Raw genomic sequence first — 19,612 nt, forward strand, 5'->3', positions numbered from 1 at the left:
GGCATTTGTGGATTGTTCTCAGGGTTTCCCTGTGTTTTTCCTCTGAAAGATCGGCCTTATTTGCTTCAAGGCTTTTGGCTCTTCAGAGTTTTTGGCATGAAGAACACTTCAAGCCAGGGATATGAAAACTCCAAATTTTCCCTTCTGCTTTAGGGGTGAAATACTAGGGTTGTGCTGAGCAGCACTGGTGGGGAAGGAGGAGAAGTGCAATTTGTTTGTTACGGGTTGAAGAGGTGGCAACTAACATTTCATTATTTTTCTTTAACTGGCAAATAATAGGAGCAGTAAGTGCTTCCCTCTGTTTTATTAGCAGTGTGATTCACTTAAATTCTAGAAGATACGATGTGATTTCACTACATTTTTTAGAACAGGTATCCCTGGGCGAAAAAAAAAAAAAAAAGACTGTCTGTTCAGATGAGAAAGTTCCCATTAAGATGTCCAAAGTTAGGCAGTGATGTTTTCTGCTTTTTGGTGCCTTTTCTGGTGTACACAGTGGATAGTAAAACCGACATTCAAAAAAAATGTACTGGCAGACAGGAAGTCTTTCACTGAGCCTTTCAGATATCTGCCAAGTACTAATTGCTTCTAGTCTAGTTTACAATGGGAAAACACTTTTTTATTGTATTCCTCTATTGTCCATTTGCATTTTTTTATTTTTTTTTACTATTACTTTTTTTAATATTACTTTATTTTCTTACTATTACTTTATTTTTTTACTATTATTTTTTACTATTTTTTTAAAATTACTATTAAATTGATGTTTTTTGTTTTATTGCTGTTGTTTTTTAATCTATGCAGATTTGGGGATGTTGGCCCAAGTCAGAGGACAGATTCCTGAAGCCTCTGTAGGGATCACACGTTCCAGATCTACTTTACTCTATTTAGTTCTTCTGCTTTTGATTTTCTAAGTGCTTGGCCTGGTGATACAATTTTCTGTTCTGTCAATGAGGATACACAAGTTAACCATATCTGTGGGAGTTGTTTTCATGTTTGATTTACACTCTAACAGTGGACAAAGCTTAGACAGTTTATATAAAAACTGATGCTCAGATACATCATGGGATGACTGTAACCAGCTCAAGCCTGTGCTGAAGTACTGTAAATCTTACCAGTCTGCACTGCATGCAAACAAGGTATGTTTTTTTTAGATAAGCATATCTCTAGTAAACCTTTAAACAAGAGTCACGGAGAGGTGCCTTATTAAATACACACAAACAAAAACTAGGGCGATTAATAACAGAAAGCTACAGTCAATATTTTAATTTATGAGCTCTGGCATTTTGGACTATACTTCACTGATGTCTTTGATTTTGTGGTGGGGCTGGTTCATGTACCTGCTGGGGAGAGTGTGGGCAGCAGCGAGCAGCCTCCGTAAATCACTTGTCCTCCTGCTGGGCCTCTGTGTAGAGGGGAATGGAAACTGCCTGCAGTCTGGAACACTTCGTCAGCAAACCTCCACTGATCAGCCAGTGGAGGCATACATATAAATGTGACTAGCATTACAGCTTGGTTTTCTCCGAGGAAGAGCAAGGGGTGAGATCCTGACTGTGATTCAGTATCTGATTTGCAGCCTGATTTTGGAGGGCAAATGCTGTAGCAGAAGCACCTGTGAGCACATACCATTGCAGCATCCTGTTGAAGTGGATGCCTCTTGCATCTCTCTGTGCTTATGGGAGTCCTGTGCTACCACAGCAGGGTCAGTGAGGTGTCATTTTGTCCTTCTGTCACATGCAGATATAGTCATGATGTCAAATGTGTAAAAACTTCAGGAAATCTACTGTAGAAAAATATCATTTTTAAAGCTGGATGAAGTAAGAGCCCCAGTGAAGTTATATTACTTTACATCCACTGACTTTAAAAAAGGAATGTATCAAAATGTTGGTATGAAATAGAAACATGGAATAGTGAGATGCAAATAATGTTTTATTATTTCTGCAACTAAATCTCCTTTCCAGAATAGTTGTTAGAAGGAGTGATATACAGGTTTTAGAGTAAGAGTTGATTTTTTTCTCATACAAAGTGTTTTTAAATAAGTCACTCCAGATAAAATAAGGTTAAATTAATTTTAGATTAATTAGTACAGAATGTGGCATTTACATATCTTTCCAGTATAAATCAACGTCTTTATGTATGACTTCTTTGTTCAAAATTTTATTCATTTATCCATTTCAGCCTGTTTCCTACTGAATGTATTTTTCTCTCCTCCACCTCTTTGCTTCTTTTTCTGCCTGTAGTGAGTACAGTGTCCCCAGCTGCTGTGAATAGTTCCCATTTGCAACTACATAAAATATACTTGATGTGTTCCAGCTGGCAAAGGTGAGAAATTCTGACAGGCTTTATGCCTTGCAGAAAATGTTGCCGAGATGCTCCAATTTATATATTCAAGTATAGGTAGTTTTTTTTTAAACTGATACAGAGAAATGTTTGGGATGAGATAAATGGTTTCAAAAATTGGGCCAATAACCTTTGTACAAGTCATAGATCTTGAACTGTAGCATTTTTGGTGTGTCTTACTTTGAGCACAACAAGAATGTTCCTAATACTTTTTTAATACACCCGTGGAGATGTTTTGTAAACCCCTTCTTCTCTAACAGAATTGAATGCACCTGTGCTCCATCACCTGAAGCACTGATCCCGCTGTGGGAGCTTTCAGTTCTTCAGATCTGCTTGAACAAGGAAAACGAGCCAATTGGCACTAGTTTTGAAGCATTGCTGTTGTTGGCGATACATCTTTGAGAGGAAACAAACATGACAAAGTGCTGTTTGTCCCTCTTCTATTAGACCTGATATAAGGTCACTTCCAAAGGTAATCAAGCAGCATATAAATAAATAAAATACCTGATTTAAAAATGCATTTAACAGTCAAAAGTCTAAATTGCACGTGATTTCTGTAACATGAAAGTTCCTGCTGAGTAGGAAATTATTACTGTTCATCATTCTCATTAGTATTTACTAAAAAAGTATGACTACCTTAATGCCCTAATGAAGCACTTAATTAAAAAACATTCCTGTGAGGACTAATTAACCACACTTTAAGTAAGTGTGAGAGTACTCTTGTCATCTATTAACTTATGAGAATGGCATACATTTCAGTGCTTTTACTGATGTTATGTGGAAAGGCTTAGATCTAGGCAAAGTAGAGAGAAATTGCTCCTAATTAAGCATGTGACTCTAGAAAGATCAAACTATTTGTAAACTATTTGAAGCATGCAAGACAGAAAACACAGACTACTTTTAAAAATCGAAATGATTAGGCAACACGGCGATTTCTTTAATTTGTGGATAGTGCACATGCTATTTGTGGCATCCTAATGAAAACTAATTAAGTGTTGGGAAATGATCAGCTAATACACAGGATGCGATCCTGCATTCTGTTATAGACCAAACTGAACGCAATCACATAGCATTGCTTCTCAGTGAAATCTGTCTAGGCATGTCCAGTTGCTTGACCTTGGTTATTTTACAGGGCATGAGCAGAGAAGAGATGAGCAATGGTTACCTGTGACTGGGGCAGTGGAACAAGTTGTAGGGGGCACAACACATGATACTGGTTTCTCCTGGCTTCACAGGGGCTTCTCAAGTTTGTGTGCTTGTGAACTGGGAGAAAGAGGTGGGAGCCAGTGTGGGGTCTCTCTTCTGTTGTTGCATCTCCCTCATGCCCTTTTGGGGCCACAGTGCTGCCCACACTCCTCCTTGCCAGCCCCTTGTCCCTGTGAGCTCTTTGCTAAGGGAGCAGGATCAGTGCTTTAGAAACCCCTGTGTAGCGAGGGATTGCGCTGAGTCTGTGACTAGCACCCCATCACTTCCTGTTTTTTTCTTAAGTATTTTACCTGTTCTGTTTTTCCCTAGCAGCTTAGTAGCTACGCAATCAGCTGTCTGTTGACTGAGAGGAATGGGAGCTACAAGGCCAGGAGAGCTTTGTCCTTTCTGTTCTCACAGACTAGAGCTTTGAGTACGTTTGAGTGAAATCACAGAATCGGTCTCTGAAAAGATGAAAATAAAAACAAAAGAAACTCTTTGTTCAGTGTATATGTGTTTTTATACTTATTAACTGAGCTAGATAAGGCAACTTTATATTTGCCTGAGAGGAGAAATAACATGTGTTGATAGTATTTTGTGTGCCTGCTTCACACTAGTGCACAGAGAAACTCTTCCTTCAGGATTCAGATATCTCTTATGAAGAAATCTTTTGGAGTGGGTCAGATTTCATGCCCCAAAGGTCTTGCTGCCTTGTGCAGCCACTGTGGTCTTCACTCAGTGACATTCAAACAGTGAGAGAGTTAGAAGGTGCTGTTTTCTTTTTCCGCAGAAGATGGTGTGCTGAGGGTGTACACATCTCAAACCAGTTTTCTAAAGCTCGATTCTAGATATCATCCTTCCCATGTCACTTCATGTCTTTGTACCTACTGTCATTATAGCCACTGAAACTTTTTTTTTTGGTATGAATAATTTTAATATGGGCAGGTCGCCAGGCCTACCAACGACATGCTGCCTTTGTCACACTGTGCAAGTGTTTTCTTGGTCTTCAGGGGAAGTAACATGCGTGAAATGGTTCCTTATTATCTTCAGAAAAATATATATTTAAAAAAAAAAAAGCAATTTCAGAGAAAAGGCACGCATTACAATATGTTAGTGGAGTCAAAGATACTACCACTGGAATGCTGTTTTTCAGTCATCTTAATGTTCCTCTTGTTCCTGTGCAAGATTTCCTGGTTTCTGATCCTTATTTCTCATGTCCGTAATTTCTTGAGTATTTTCTTGAGTATGGATGTGCTGTTGAAGACATACTTTTTATATTTGCTCCCCCTTTCCCTATACTTAAGCTGCAGAGTTCAGCAAGAAAATTGTCAACTCCTCCTTCTTCTGATGAGACAAAAAGAGAAAAAGAGACAATGAAAAGCAAATTCCTTGTGCTGGCATACTGCGCACATTCATCACTGCAGGAAACTAGGTCGACATTATTATTCATAACAGTATATTATGTTACAATAAAACTAAGCAGAGGGTAGCTCTAGAAATTGGAAGGATGCCCGTCAATTACTCTCTGAAGTGAAAGCTTTGCCTCTAAGATACTATTTAGCAGACAGAGCAGTGTTGGTTGGGGTGAGAGAGGAGAGAATTTCTCTGCCAACAAAAATGGAGAAAAATCTCATTTTCTCCAGGTTTATGAAAAATAAAACTTACTACAAGTTTTCTTTAAGTTCTTTTGCTTTTACTTTGAAAATCAAAGCAAAGTCAGTCTTCATGTTTGAAAAAAGGCCCATTTAGATATTATTTGGCCTCCTTACAGAAGATCTGGAGCAGAACCTTGATGGTCTTAAACTCAGTGCCTCTCTGAGTTGAGGTTGATGTCCCCAGTCGCAATTGCAGGAAAATCTCACCTCCCTTTGAGGCTGCTCCTTGCTCCTTGGAGCCCTGACACCCTTTTATGCTTTTTTTTTTTTTTTTTTTTTTTTTTTTTTTTTTTTTTAAAAAAAAAGAGGTAGGTTATATCTGTGAGCCATCTGATTCTTTCCCACCTTACTCCTGCAGTGTGAGAGTGAGTCTGTGGTAACCTGCAAGGTTCTGCTTTACACTGTGTAAAATCCTTTTTCTCATTTTTTTTTTTTAATTTTTTTTCTTTTCCCAATGATCCACTTTCATAGGGAACGGGGAGCAAGTAGGTCTATTTAAGAAAATTAAAAGCTACCAGAATTAATCCAGATTTTTTTGTACTCTTGGAAATTTGGTTAAAAAAAAAAAACACCAGCCAACCATTAAAGCAAACAAATAGATAAATAAGAGATAATAATAGTTTAAACAAACAAAAAAGCTTTCAGTTAACTAGGTATATCAGGATTCATCTGAAACAATTTCCCCAAAGATTTTCTAGCGTTGTGGGTTTTGCTGTTTTGCTGCCTTCTTCAAGAAACAAGTTTGAAATGAAAAGAGGTTAAAATAAGAGTGGGTTTAAGTGTGTGCATGTGTTGTAGGGGAAGATTTCCTGTAAGTTTTTTCGATATAGTGTATCTAGAAAGACAAAAGAAGTCATTACTGTTATAAAAAATCCTTGTGAAAAGTCTGTTTTAAAAATGTCAAGACATTCAGCCAATTCAAGACATTATTACCTGGGGTTCATTTTAAACAAATCTGACGCAGAAGAACAAATATAGATGGTACTTTCACAAATTTTATTTTTCAAATTTATTATTTCTTCCTGTGCTGTTAATTACCAAATCATCTTCACTTACAAAATACGGCATGAGATTCTCATATAAAAATGCATAAACTTCACATTTAAAATAAGCCGTGTTCCATGTATTTAATGGATGAAAGAAACTTTTATTTCCTCTGCTCCTGTTCTCCTGAAATGTTTATCTGCTTAACATTGCACTTGTTGTTTATTAATCAGTAGTTCATTAATGGTGTAGAATACCTGTTGTTTACATTATTGATTTTTTTTTTAATTTTTTGCTATTCCTTACTGCTATTTATTTCTTTTTCAGCCAAACTATCAAAGCCCACAAGCTCAATGCAATTTTTTCCGTTTATTTCTGTGGATCAAGCTCAGAGGCACTGGTCCTACTGTCACACAAAGTGAGCTGGATCTGGCTCTGCCTCTTTTTGGCATAGAGATGGCCCAGAGATGCTGAATCCCATATATCCCAGGTGGGCTAGGAAGTATTTCACATCAGGTTATCTACCGTAAGTTAAATGATCAATATTAAAAATAATCCTCATCCTGATCCCCAATTCTGGTACTAATCAAGATTAACAGAAGACAATATGGGCTAGGCCAGTGGAGCAACTGCTCTTTAGGGTCCCTGTTTATCTATAGGAGCTTTTCTGAAACTTCTGGGCTCCCAGAGCTCCAGGAAAGCTGCAGACTGGAAGGTGAGACTGGCAGATACAGCCATTAATCACTTTACCATAGCTGTTGTCTTCTTAATACTCATTTTAAAGCAATATGCATCTCCATATATGCATATAATCATAGTGTCGGTCCTACTGCACTTTGCTGCATGTTCCTAGTCTGCTCATTTTTGTAGTAGAAATTCCCACTCATTAAAATCTCCTTAGAAGAGAACTAGTTTTGATGATTGTTATTTTTCCTGTTAACATGGAATGAGTCAAGATTTCTTTTTTAATAGGAAAGCCATTTTTGTATCTCATGATAATAATTTGATATTTGCCTCACAGGAAAAAATGCACAATAAATCTTTCCCATGACATTATCGCTTAGGGATCAAATTTGTACTCTTTGTTCAGTCAAAAATCTGTTGAAAGCTGGTATGAGTGGAAGGCAAGTAAAAACTTGCAGCGTCCGGTCTTTGCTCTTAACATGACCTCTTGCTTGGTATGTATTCAGTAATCACTTTCATCATCTAGCCAGCATCCTAGTCTACTGGCCCTCCACTTCTATTTTACTGGTGGTTTTAGTCTATTCAGTACACATCATAATAGGTCAGATTTTTTCATATTCCTTCTCTTTGAGTTATTCTCCAAATGAAATATTCTGCCCTTTTGCCTCCTGGAAGTGGCTCCCTGGGGTTTTGTAGGGAGTCTGGCTGCACGGAGCATCCAGGAGCCTGTGTGTATGTCAGGCCAGGAGAAAACCTTCTCTTTGCTGTAGCAGATGGGATACAGCCCAGAAAAACAAGCCTAAGGGTGAGCGCTTTGACCTGCCCCTTCCTTCCCCGAGGTGACCCTGATTGGAAAGCCTTTCTGGAGCTGGGGCTGGGAGTGGTGGTGTGAGCCCCATCTAGCAAGCAGCGCTGGTGTGGTAGGAGTGAAGCAGTTACTGCAGTGGCCCTGACCACCCCAGTGTATGTGTTTTGAATGGGGTTTGTGGTGGATTAGCTCTGGTCTGGTCGTGTGCCCATTAAGCATTGAAAAACAGAAGTTGTGTCCTTGGGGTGTCGTTTAGTGTCATGTGAAAGGAATCCTGTCATGCAAACCAGAGCATGCTAAGCAGGAATGGCTATGGGATTTACTCAAGACATGCTCTCCTGATCTCAATTAAAACACCAGCATGGACGCAGCGGAGTAGTAACAGCCCTTATTAAGAGATTTCAGTTTAAAAGAATGTCATGTTATTATCCCAAATTATACACTGTGATGGACACCAGAGTGATGAGTGCAGGATGCAGCCTAGGTAGTTTCAATCGAAGGAAGTATAGGAGAGATTTGTTTCTTAAAATGTACAAAGAATTGCTAAGTGTTAGGATAGCATTGTCTGATACCACTTCAGGAGAGAAATTATCATTTTTGTAAGAGGCACAGTGTATGTAACTAGCTATTGGATAAGTAAATGCATAATTTTTTTATGGTACTATGGAAAAACTAAGAAAAAGTTCTTCCCTCTGCCACATGAATTTCTGTATTCAAAACTGCCAGTCTGTTTCATAAAACCAGTGGTTCTATATTGGTTGAAAATAATAATAATTATAAAAAAGTGGATATTTGAGAAGACAGTCTAAAACATGTCTGTTTGAGAGAAGATAGAAGTTTGACAATTTGGAGTAAGCGACTGCAAAAACGCTTAATAATATCTGAAGTTGCTGAAAACCTCATGTTCCCAACACGGCAGTTTTTATCAGTTGCAGTTGTGTGCATTGCAGCTACTTAGCAGTAGTGGTTAGTAACAAGTCAGAAAGTACTAAGGTGACGAAGGAGAAAATACAGCAGAGCAGCATTGCCCAGTCCACTGAAGAGAAATTGTGAAACTTCAACTGGTTTAAATGTCTCTAGTGAAAGAAGCTCTAGCAGCACAAACCAGTTTGCTCTTCCAGTTTGTTGAGACATTTTAAGTGTGGGTTCAGATACTCGGGTCCCTGACTAGTCCAGATGGGCTATCCTTAGTGGACTTGTGTGCTGTTCTCTGCTAAGTTGTTTGAGAGTTGAGTGGCACCTGCAACAGAAGGCTTGCACAAAGTATATCTTTCCATTTCTGGAGTATTCTCTATCATTGTTTCGTATCTCTTGAAAATGCAAAGGGATTTTTGTTTGTTTGTTTGTTTGTTTGTTTTCTGGTTTGTAGAAGACAACTAAGTGTCCCGGGCTTTACATCAAAATTCTGAAATTGGTAGGAATAGTCTAAACTGTACAAAATCAGCAGTTCCTCTGAAACTCTTCCATCACAGCATTAGAAAAAAGACCAATGCAGTTACTGCTCCAAGAATGCCTACCTGTTTCCAACGTATCAGGTTTATGTAGGCCACACCTGCATATAACTCTCATGAGCTAAGTGTTACTGCGCTATGTCTGGTACCTTGGTAGTTCCTTCAGAGAGCCTGGGTGACCCTCTGTTGGCAGGCTCCAAGAAACCTATGCTATATATATATATATATATATATATATATATATATATATGTATTGTTCATCTATTCCAATCATTGAAGCTCTTCATACTATTTTCATTGTTTTCTTGAATTCTGACAGGCTCACTTAATGCTTATTGCAAAACGTCAAACTGTTTTTTTGGTTCAATTAAGTTGTAATTTTACGTCTGGTCTTTATGTCAGATCACAGTGTAAAAAGAACGCAAGAATTATTATTCTTAGTGTTAGAAACCTACTAATCAGATGAATTGAGAAGGTGGTGGGGCCACAGCTAATCACTGCATGCAGTCAGACCTTCATAGGGATGGTATAGGAGACAGGTGTTTACAGTGCATGCCAGCCTTCTCCCTGAAGAGCTACAGAGCTCTGCTATACTGTCAGATACAGCATGTTATGGCTCAAAGAGAACAGCTGTACCGCCTCCATGAATGTCTGATCACTTATCTAATATATTACTCTGTGCTTTTTCTAAGCCCACTATTGCACTTCAGCAGCTAGGCAACTTCCTGATTTGCAAAGGTGAGTAGCCTAGCACTGGATTATGAGTCTTATCATTAAGTTCATAAGGTAGCTGTAACCAAACCAAACCAAACATGGAAACTGCCATGTAAATGAAAACCTACTTGTCAAAGAAGACAACACTTCATTTCACAAAGATATTTCTCATTTTATCTTATTAAGTCTCATGTTCTTATATGCTCATTCTTAGGCTAGGATTTCATTGAGTGCATATGTGAACATGATGTGCATTTTACCATTGTTCCTATTAAATGTGAAAAGTAATTCGTGAAGTACATTATGCTTCATCTTTTTGAAGAATTTTAAAGCTAGCGCTGTTAATGTGAAACAGAATCTTTGGAACAGATGGGAATGGTCAGGCACTCTGGAGCAAATATTTGGAACAAAAGCTTAATTACATGGATACCAAATTAAGGTATTCCTATAAACAGTTTTGGTATTTTTGACATGGTGGTAAAAAACAGAAAGAAAAGAGAAGCCAAATTAATTTAGCAACCAAAGTGTGGCTGCGGTAGTGTAGATGCAGAAAGTTGACAGGTGAATGTTTTCCACAGTCCCAGCAGAGAAAGACTGAACCGAACAGCCAAAATCATACTGATTTCTTTGGGAGCAAGATCAAGTCTTTAATTCATGAAAACCTCCTGTTTTGATTTTAATGAAAGTTACGTGACTTAAATCTTGTTTAATGTTTTGGAAGCGCCGGGTAAGGTTTAAATCAAATAATAAGTTTTCTAGACGTTTAATAGCATTATTCTTCTTAGTGCTGCTGTTACCTCAGGGTATTTACTTTTGGCTGTTAGTGCAGTGTAGAAGTTGATACTATTGAGAATGAAATTGGCAAGTCTTAAAACAGAATGTTTAGATCATAAACATTTTAAAATAGGACTCCATAAAAAAGATGTATATTTTTTTAATATGAAATGTTAGTTGTGTTCTTGGCAGGCTTTGCTTCAGAGGAGTCACATGCATTTCAAAGACCGTTCTGCTAGCCAGCTGCAGCCAAAAGATGATTTCAAACCAGTGGAGACCCAATTCCCTTTTCTCTTTTGCTATTTTTCTCTCTTTTTCTCTGTCTCTCTCTCTGCTGTAGAACGCTCTATATATCATACAGCTGAAGTGTAGCCAACCATGGGGTGAAAAATTCATATAACTAGTATACAAAACAGTGGAAAGAACAGAAACACTGACTAAAGATGCCAGTACTAGTCTGTACTTTAACAAGTACTGTTGAAATATCTTTTCTTCAACAGTCTTCAAATCTTCAAACTTCAAAAACTGTTGAATATTTTTTTCAGAGCCAGTAGGATTGCACAAACTGTATGGAGAATTGCTCTTGTCTGCTCTGCACTTACTGTGGAGTGGCACAGTCAACTTTTTAGCAGTGATTTGATACCTCAGTGCTACATGACGCCCAATGTACTCCAGGGGTATGCAGAAGATGTTGGGTTTGGGGGATAATCCATAACAGGAGACATTAATGGACGGGATCTTTATGTATCTCAGAGAATTTATTCTCAGTGAAATGTCAGTGGTTTATTGTGCTGCACAATTTTTTTATTTCATATTTGGAATAAATGTGTGATGATAGACTGTTTGCTTTCCTGCTTTTAAAGGTGTCTTTAGATGACTTCTTTTCACAAAATTTGAGCATGGTATGGTGAAAAATATTATATTTGAGTAGTTGTGCAGGCAGAAGTCTTGCCTCACCTCATGCAAATACAGGTGCCACAGTAGGAACTCCTAGTACTGACCAAACCATATACACTCTTCAGTTATTCCAGAATAGAACTTGGCTTTTTTTTTTTTTTTTTTTTTCCATAATGTGAAGGTAGAGCTTTCTCCACCTCAGTTTTGAAGCCTTTTATCTCTGTGTACTCTGCTGGATATGGGCCTGAAATTCCTGCCTGCTTTGGACTGAATGGGGACAAATAAAACTGTTCTTACATTAATTACTGGCTGTAGACATAACAGTCCCGAACAGAGAAGCTCCACTGCTCCACATTTTCATTAGAAAAGGTTTTTAGAGCCTTTCCTTGAAAATGTGCCTGTGACTGAAGTTTGAAGTGACTGGCGGTGAGAAGGTGAATGAAGAAGCAGTTTCAGAAACATATAATGAAGATTCTTCCTTACCAAGTTTGGAACCAGCTGTGAGTCTACCCCATAGCCAACCCAAATCCTTCTTGTTTAAAGTTAAATGTCAAATTTTGGTTGATTTTAGGAGTGTATACTTCAGCGTACTTTCTTTTCCTCTTTCTAAAAAACAGAGATTAATACAAGGAATTTATTTTCTGTGTGCCCAGGTTAACGTCATCTTTGGCTATCCAATTAGGAACTGGGCAAGAGAGCCCTGCACAACACAGAATTATAAGGAAATTAACTTTTGGGGGTTTATTAACTTCAGTTTTTATTTGTACAATCTGATTTTCCAATGAGACAGGTACTAGGTAAAATTGTATAGAAAAATGTATCGTTACTTAAGAGATTTATCACAGTCTTCATGGGCTAACCTGGGAAGTTTAATAAATTGAGTAGAAATAGTTCTGATGATAGGATTAAAAAAATGAAAAAACACCACCACAACCAAAAACCAAACAACCCCAAACTTCTTAAAAGTTGAGTCTTTAGATTCTTATCTGGATCTGCAGTAAGTGTCGTGGATTCAAAGATGGAGAGTATCTACTAGGTCCTAGTCAAATACGTAACATGGCAGATTAGCGATAAATGCCATACTACAAAGAGAAGGCCATTGATTTCTGAGCTGATGCCTTTAATTGAATGAGAAGGTAACGATGGTAAGAGAGACATCTACAGTCTACAGAGGTTTTTTTTTTTTTTATTATTATTATTATTATTATGTTTTGTTTTGTTTTTCTGAATGATAATATTTTATCCCACTTTTCCCATACTAATTTGATGAGTAGGACTTTGTCAGCAGAAACAATATAATCTGTGATTTTGTTACAGTCATTGCAGGGGCACTCACTGTACCATATGTATTTAATGCTGAAATTCTCCAGATATAAATCAAAGATGTTTCCTTCATGTCTTTCCTCTCTTTCTCAGTACTTCTGCGCAACAGTGCTGCTTTTCTATGACTTTGTCTGGTGCTACTGAACGTCACTCACAGAGAATCTGTTCATTCCTAATTTGTGTTCCCCTTCAGGTGGCTCCATCAACAGCAAGAGTTATTGTCAGTTCTCTGATTTCAGTTTAAGTATGATGAAGCATTCAAAAAGAATTGTAGTTGCTTTCATTACATACAGTCTGTAACGTCCCACAGGAGTGTAAAAAGGCAGTGAGAAAACTATGACCCAGTTTCATGTCCTCCTGTATATTTGCCTTGCAGACCTGCATAACTTGAGATATTTATGATGTTTGTAGCCTGTATGTATAATGACCCTGGCAATAAACAAAAAATTAGCAGGAGCTAAAAACTGATAAGCTAATGGTTGTGGCTGGGGTTGGGGCGCTTGTGTATTTTTGAGAAAATCTGGGTAAAAGTTGTATCAAGTGCATGAGAACTACTGAAGGCAATTCTTCTAATGGATCTGCCCATTTGAACAGTTGGTGGGGATGTGTCCTCAATCGTTTAGTAGACAGAGTGAGTGAGTCCATTGCAGCCATTTTTATGTCTATGAAGAGTTAAACAATAAGGCAGAAATACATCTTCATGCTTTTGCTTAAAAAATAAAAGGGCTGGATTTCAGAAGGAGTTGTAAAACTTTCAGCAAGAATCAGGCGAACACTATAGTAAAATGAAAAGCTGAAATGTGGAGAGTGCATGATGTGAGATGCCAGCTCAGCGCTTTCAGGAGTCATATACAGATCCCACTGCTCCGAGGAGAGGAGACCACCCCTGGAATCACAGTGAACTGTAGCAATCACTGGCTGCTTTGCAATGTAAAGGAGTTATATAGGCTGACACCCCCCCACACGTAGTTATGTCACCCGGTGGTAGCCTCTCTTAACACTTCTTCACTCTGGGGAAAACAGATGTTATTTACAAGTACTTCTCTCGGGGTGGAAAAATCACCTTACTATACAGATTCCAGCTGCACAAGGAAAACAGAGGAGTAAGAGAGTTCATACAGTAAAGGCTCTTTACTGAGGGTGTTTGTTTTTTCTCCTCTTTGTATAGGTTCAACATGGGAGAAAACATTACGGCAGATTGGTTTTGAAAGGTAAGCCATAAATTTGTTTCATTAACAGTGCAAAAAGAAAAGGGAGAAAAAGTGCATGGGCAAGTTTACAGAATTATTTATTTTAGCTGATCAAATGTATCTATAACCTCAAATTTAGAGAGGAAGTTATGCAGTATAATGCATATATATGTCCAGCTTCTCATTTTATGTCCTCTTCTGTTTTCCCAGTCTGTGATCTGAAGCAGCTTATTCACCATATGAACTTGGCTCACTATATTTTTCTGCTGGCGACTATATAGCATGTTAGTATTAAAAAAGGTGACATGCTATTTGGGCAGAAGTCTTACTTATGAATGAAAATATTGCTCTCACTCATATTATTTTTTCCATGAAACTTCTGACCTGTGACATATTAGTTGACAAAAGTAAATGAAGTTGAAAGAGGACCAAAGCTGGCAGAGAGCTGTTTAGCATCAGAGGAAAATTCAGAATTCAGCATTCCTCAAGTGCAAGAACTTCTTGCAGCCAAACTTAACCGCAAGGTCATCATACCAGAAACATATGTCTCTCTTGGAACTTAAACTAGGCAAAGCCCAGTAAAGAGTAATCTGGTGTTGAAGTTGAAATGCTCAATCTTGTATTTATTCTTCTACAAATGGTAAGCAGAAGAATCTGTGTTCCCCCCTCGAATAATGTTTTGCTGTTTTCCCTTAATAGAGTAGCTTGCAGCTGTACACCAGTGTGTTTGGATCTCCGTTGACTGGACAAAAAGGGATTTCCCTTCTCCATGTTGCATGAATGCATACTGTGTATACTGCCTGGGGCATCTCAGCAAACCCTACAGATGACACAGTCTTTCTGAAGTCAATAAGTAGCCATATTAATCATATAAAACAGAAAATAACTACTTTCTTGCTTACTTTCTCACAAAGAGAAGGCAAGCTGCCTTTTTTCTTTTTTTTTCTCAAATTTACCATGCATAAAGTTTTTGTTACAATAAAACATAGCATAAGTTTCTGTTAAAAACAAGACTGATGCTTAAGTTTAAGTATGCTAGCTCCTACTTGTCATTAAGATTCTCATATCTTGGCAGCAGTATGTGAAAAGCTTTTTCTGTATCATCGTTTTGTAGGAGAATTCTGTTTAACTAACTTCATTTGAATAATAATTAAAAAATAAATAAATAAATGCTTGCCTTTCTCTGATCTTCACCTAAAAATCTGGCACCTGAGGGGAAGGACTCTAGATAGCTGCCAGGTCTTAGGAGACTTATGAGTTCTGAAAGGTTGTCACCCATCTCTCTGAAAGCACATCTGCTTGAAGTTTCCAAAGAAATGCTAGTGCCCTAATAATTTATAATTTTATTTCTTTCTAAGACCAGTTTGAAAGCATCTATGTATGACCCCAACTGAGTATTCACAGGGTCTGCCTGGTTGACTTGTTCAGCTAAATATATTAGATTTCCATGTTAAATACTATATTTGTCAAAAAAAGAAGTGCTGTTTTTAACATAGTAGACATGGTAGTACATAGATTATATTTTTGTTCTCACAGTCGTAAATAGCTGCGAACATTGGTACATATTATTTTAGTTTTTCAAAGGAAATGTAGGAAGGCAAGTAATGTTTCACTATGACAAAGCTCTGTCTCAGTGAATTTTAGCTTTTCACTGGTACTGTGAGTAGCTTTGTAGCTTTAGACGCTCTGGTTAGTTTAAAATTAAAACATTACAGAATAATAAAAGCACTTTTCCTCCTCCAAATAATGCGTAGAGGTCAAATTCATTTCTATTGTAAATCTCTTAATACCCGTACAGTCATCCCTGTGGAGGGTTTGGCCAAACATTTTTAAACAGCTAAAAAAAATTACCCAGTTTGTTGCCACATGATTTTTACACAACTTGAAAATCCAAATGGATATGGAATATTTACCATTTTGTAACTGTGCCCAAATGATCTGAGGAAACATGGGCATTTTCATTTCACAGGTTCCCACCAGTCAGAAAACTTTTAAGACTTTGATCAGATCACCAAATCAAAATATGTCCCTTCTACTGTAAATGTAAGAATTAATGTCTGGCTTCTTTTAAACCCATGTGTAGATATCATAAGGCACAGTAGTAATTGATTGAAAGGAAAACTGTGATACCACTTTGTTGCAGGATAATGGGAGGGGTTGTGGTTCATAGACACGTATGATTTGAGATGATGCAGTACCCTATCAAGAATCACACAGAAATTTCTTAACTGGGACACCTTACTGGATGTCATCTATTTAGAGGTAGACTGTTTATAACAGCACAGCAAAGCTGAATCTTAAATGAACATTACACATTCTCAGTTGCAAGGTTTAATATCATTGAGGGGTTCTTTTTAATAAGTTGTGCTTTTTTTCAATTTGATTTCTTTATGAGCGTCAGCATATCATACGTTTCAGAAAGACGCTATAGTAAAATGTCAATTCTTTCATTGCCCTATTCTTTTAAGATTAAGAATTAGCACCTGCTAGCGCTGCTTGTCTCAGTCTGAATGGGGAAAAAAAAAGGTAGTTTTGAAGAGTGGTAGAGCGAATTGATATCTTGGGTCTGCGGTTTGAAACTTCCAATGGAAAAAGGTCAATTTATTTAAGCAGAGCTTATTAAGAGTTTTATTTGTGGTCTATTATAAAGCAATTTCCAAACTGTGAGGTGTTTCAAAACAAGGAGAACTCACAATACCTGTGCATGTGCAAAATATGTACCACATGAAATACAGAGAAATCTTAATGCACAGCTGAGAAGCCTGCCTGAGGGGAGGCAAATATTTAGAAAAGTTTACTCTGCAGATCCCAGTATTTCCATTCCAGTTTAAAAGGAAGAAATAGCTGACAGTTCTGCACCTTGGGAGGCTGTCAGCTTGGACTAACTTTAACTGAAGCAGCACATTAGCAAAGATGTGGTGAAGATTTGAAAGTACTTGGTTAGATATAATCGTAGAAGGGAAAGTGTTTTCATCTCAGCTTTTACAGAGATGAAAAAAAAAAAGGGAAAAGAAAAAAAAACTTCTTTGAACAGGTGGAACAATTAAAGTTTGTGTTTGTCTTGTTTTTTTAACAACTCATCTTCTTATTTGTATTTTGACACAAGCTTTGTATGATGTGAGTATATCAGCAGGAGCAAGTTGACTAACAGATTCATGAGTAATATATATACAAAGTCTGCTTTATAGTGCTTTGTAGCAGTATGTGCTTAATATCATATTGTATTTGATTGCTTAAGATCATAATTTCTTAAAGGAGTGGTTTCCAAAGTAAATGAAGTGTGACACATTGCTATATGTAGTACTTGGATGCAGTGCACTTAGCTTTCATTCACATAAGTAGGAATCCCAGATCTGCAGATCCTCAAATTTGAGAGATTATTCTAAGGATGTATTGCTACATGGTTTCCCTAGTTTTGCTCTACCCAATAGGCATCCCTTTATAACCAATGAGAGAGACAGGAGAGTGGGCTAGATCTGTTATGTCTGATCCTGTACTCATATTCTCATGTTCTCCTGTTCTCGTATTCTGTGTATCAACACTAAGAAAAGAAGCAGCAGCAACATGTTTTGCTATTTGAAAACATATCCTTTGCAAGCTGTTGTCTTAGGCACACCTGTGTCAGCTCTGAAACATCCACAGCATTGAAATGTGTTGTTTGAGTAAGGATATTCTTATGCCAGGAGGAAGCAAGATTTTTAGATACACAAAAGGAAAGCCATTGAAAGCGATGTCCTAAGGAAGAATATGTCTTTACTTAAAAACTGGAAAATTCTTACAAAATGTTCTTCTAAACAAGCTGTTTTAGAGTGGATTGAGGGGCAGAAGGAGATGTGGAGACTCATTCTACATTGTGGAAAATTCAGCCTAGATAATATAAAGGTTATGTCATCACTGCTTTGTGGTTACATGATGTTTATTCTGCAATAGTATAGTGTTTACATTTCTGTTGTCTTCATATCCTGAACAACACAGAGATACCAAGAGATCTGATGGATAGGCTTTTATGTAAGCATTACTTGTGAGCTGAGCATGCTGCTTTTCAGTGCTAGAGAAATTAAAAATGCTGGAGCTTGAGTAAAGTAGCTTTATGTCCAGGAAATGACTAGAGTTAAGAGCTTTGCAATTAAATGGAGTGTATCTGGGTTTGATAGATTTAAATGAAGGTCTTTTTGCTATTGATTGTTTTTTGAGAAATTACAAATAAGCTGATTGTAGCACAGTATAGTAGTCATCTTTGTCCAATACCACCTTGACTGCAGTTCCTTTTGCAATTTCTGCAGAAAGTTTTGGAGAAATTTGGAAAATTATGAAAAATGTTATGTTGTGTTATGCTGTCCTACAAGAAACATGCTTTAAAATGCTGAGTATGTGTAACATCTGTACATCATACAAACTGTCATCTTACACTGTGTCTTCAAGCTTGCTTGAATACTGAAGAACCAAAGCAAGTAGATTTATGGATAAGTAGGATGTGTTGTGTTTTTTTTTTTCTTTTTGATTTTTAAATTTTTTTATTTTTTTGCCACTGTTCATTATTGGTGCACGTTTAGATGACACCCAAATATTCATGAAAAATGTCTGGAAAGTTCTGTTCTACTCTGCTCTAAATATGACTAAAAATGTTTTTCAGAAATCATTGTTCATCTCACTGGCTTAAAACTGTTGTTTTTTTTTTCAGTCCAGGCTGGACCCAGTGAAAATGGCTCATTCAAACATAGCTAACTAGTGGTTAGTTATGAACAAGTAGCAGTTACTGTGCTTGTTTCCTGGCTACTCTAACAATTTAAAAAAAAAAAAAAGAGAGAGAGAGAAAACTGAATGCACAAAGCCTGTTAAAATTCCAGAGCAGAGAGGATCAAGTCAGTCACTGAGCTAGCCTTCTTCTGTTAACACAGTCCATATTGAAGGCATTGGCGTTCATCATTGCTGGTCAATCTTTAAGCACTGCCTCCTAAAAGCACAAGATCAAACGATTCCAAAATATCGGAAGTCAGGCAGGCAGGGCAGAAGGCCGGCCTGGCTGACCAGGGATCTTCTACTGGAGCGTAGGCGAAAAAAGAAAATGTATGGCTGCTGGAAGGAGGGCCAGGCAACAAGGAAGGAATACAGGGATGCTGTTCCTGTTTGTAGGGAGAAAATTCGTGTGGCCAAAGCCCAACAAGAGTTGAAGCTGGCCATGTCTGTGGGAGACAATAAAAAAGGATTTTTTAGATATGTGAACAGAAAAAGAACCAAAGAAAACATAGGTCCGTTACTAGATGGGAAAGGTCTCCTCACAGACAATGACATAGGCAAAGCAGATAAGTTTAATGCCTTCTTCGCCTCTGTCTTCAACACTGATGATGGGCTTCGGGACCCTGGGTGCCCTGAGCAGGAGGACCATGACGGTGGGAATAACAAACTCCCAACCGACCCTGAACGTTTGCGGGATTTGCTGCTCCACCTGGATCCATACAAGTCCATGGGTCCGGATGGGATCCATCCCAGGGTGCTTAAAGAGCTGGCTGATGTCATCGCGGGACCTCTCTCAATTATTTTTCAACGATCTTGGGAATCTGGAGAGGTCCCAGTGGACTGGAAGCTGGCAAATGTTGTGCCAATTTTCAAGAA

At 37.8% G+C, this 19,612-nt stretch overlaps 1 protein-coding gene across 1 annotated transcript in view; it reads left to right on the plus strand.

Moving 5' to 3' along the window:
- Positions 1–19,612, plus strand: part of PIEZO2 (piezo type mechanosensitive ion channel component 2) — a 334,423-nt gene that overhangs the window by 152,835 nt on the left and 161,976 nt on the right. The window contains exon 5 of the mRNA XM_050708773.1: positions 13,978–14,020. Coding sequence (XP_050564730.1) covers positions 13,978–14,020 — 43 coding nt within the window. The remainder of the gene's footprint in view (positions 1–13,977; positions 14,021–19,612) is intronic.

Source organism: Cygnus atratus, chromosome 2, assembly GCF_013377495.2.
Source record: "Cygnus atratus isolate AKBS03 ecotype Queensland, Australia chromosome 2, CAtr_DNAZoo_HiC_assembly, whole genome shotgun sequence".
Classification (NCBI taxonomy): Eukaryota; Metazoa; Chordata; class Aves; order Anseriformes; family Anatidae; genus Cygnus; species Cygnus atratus.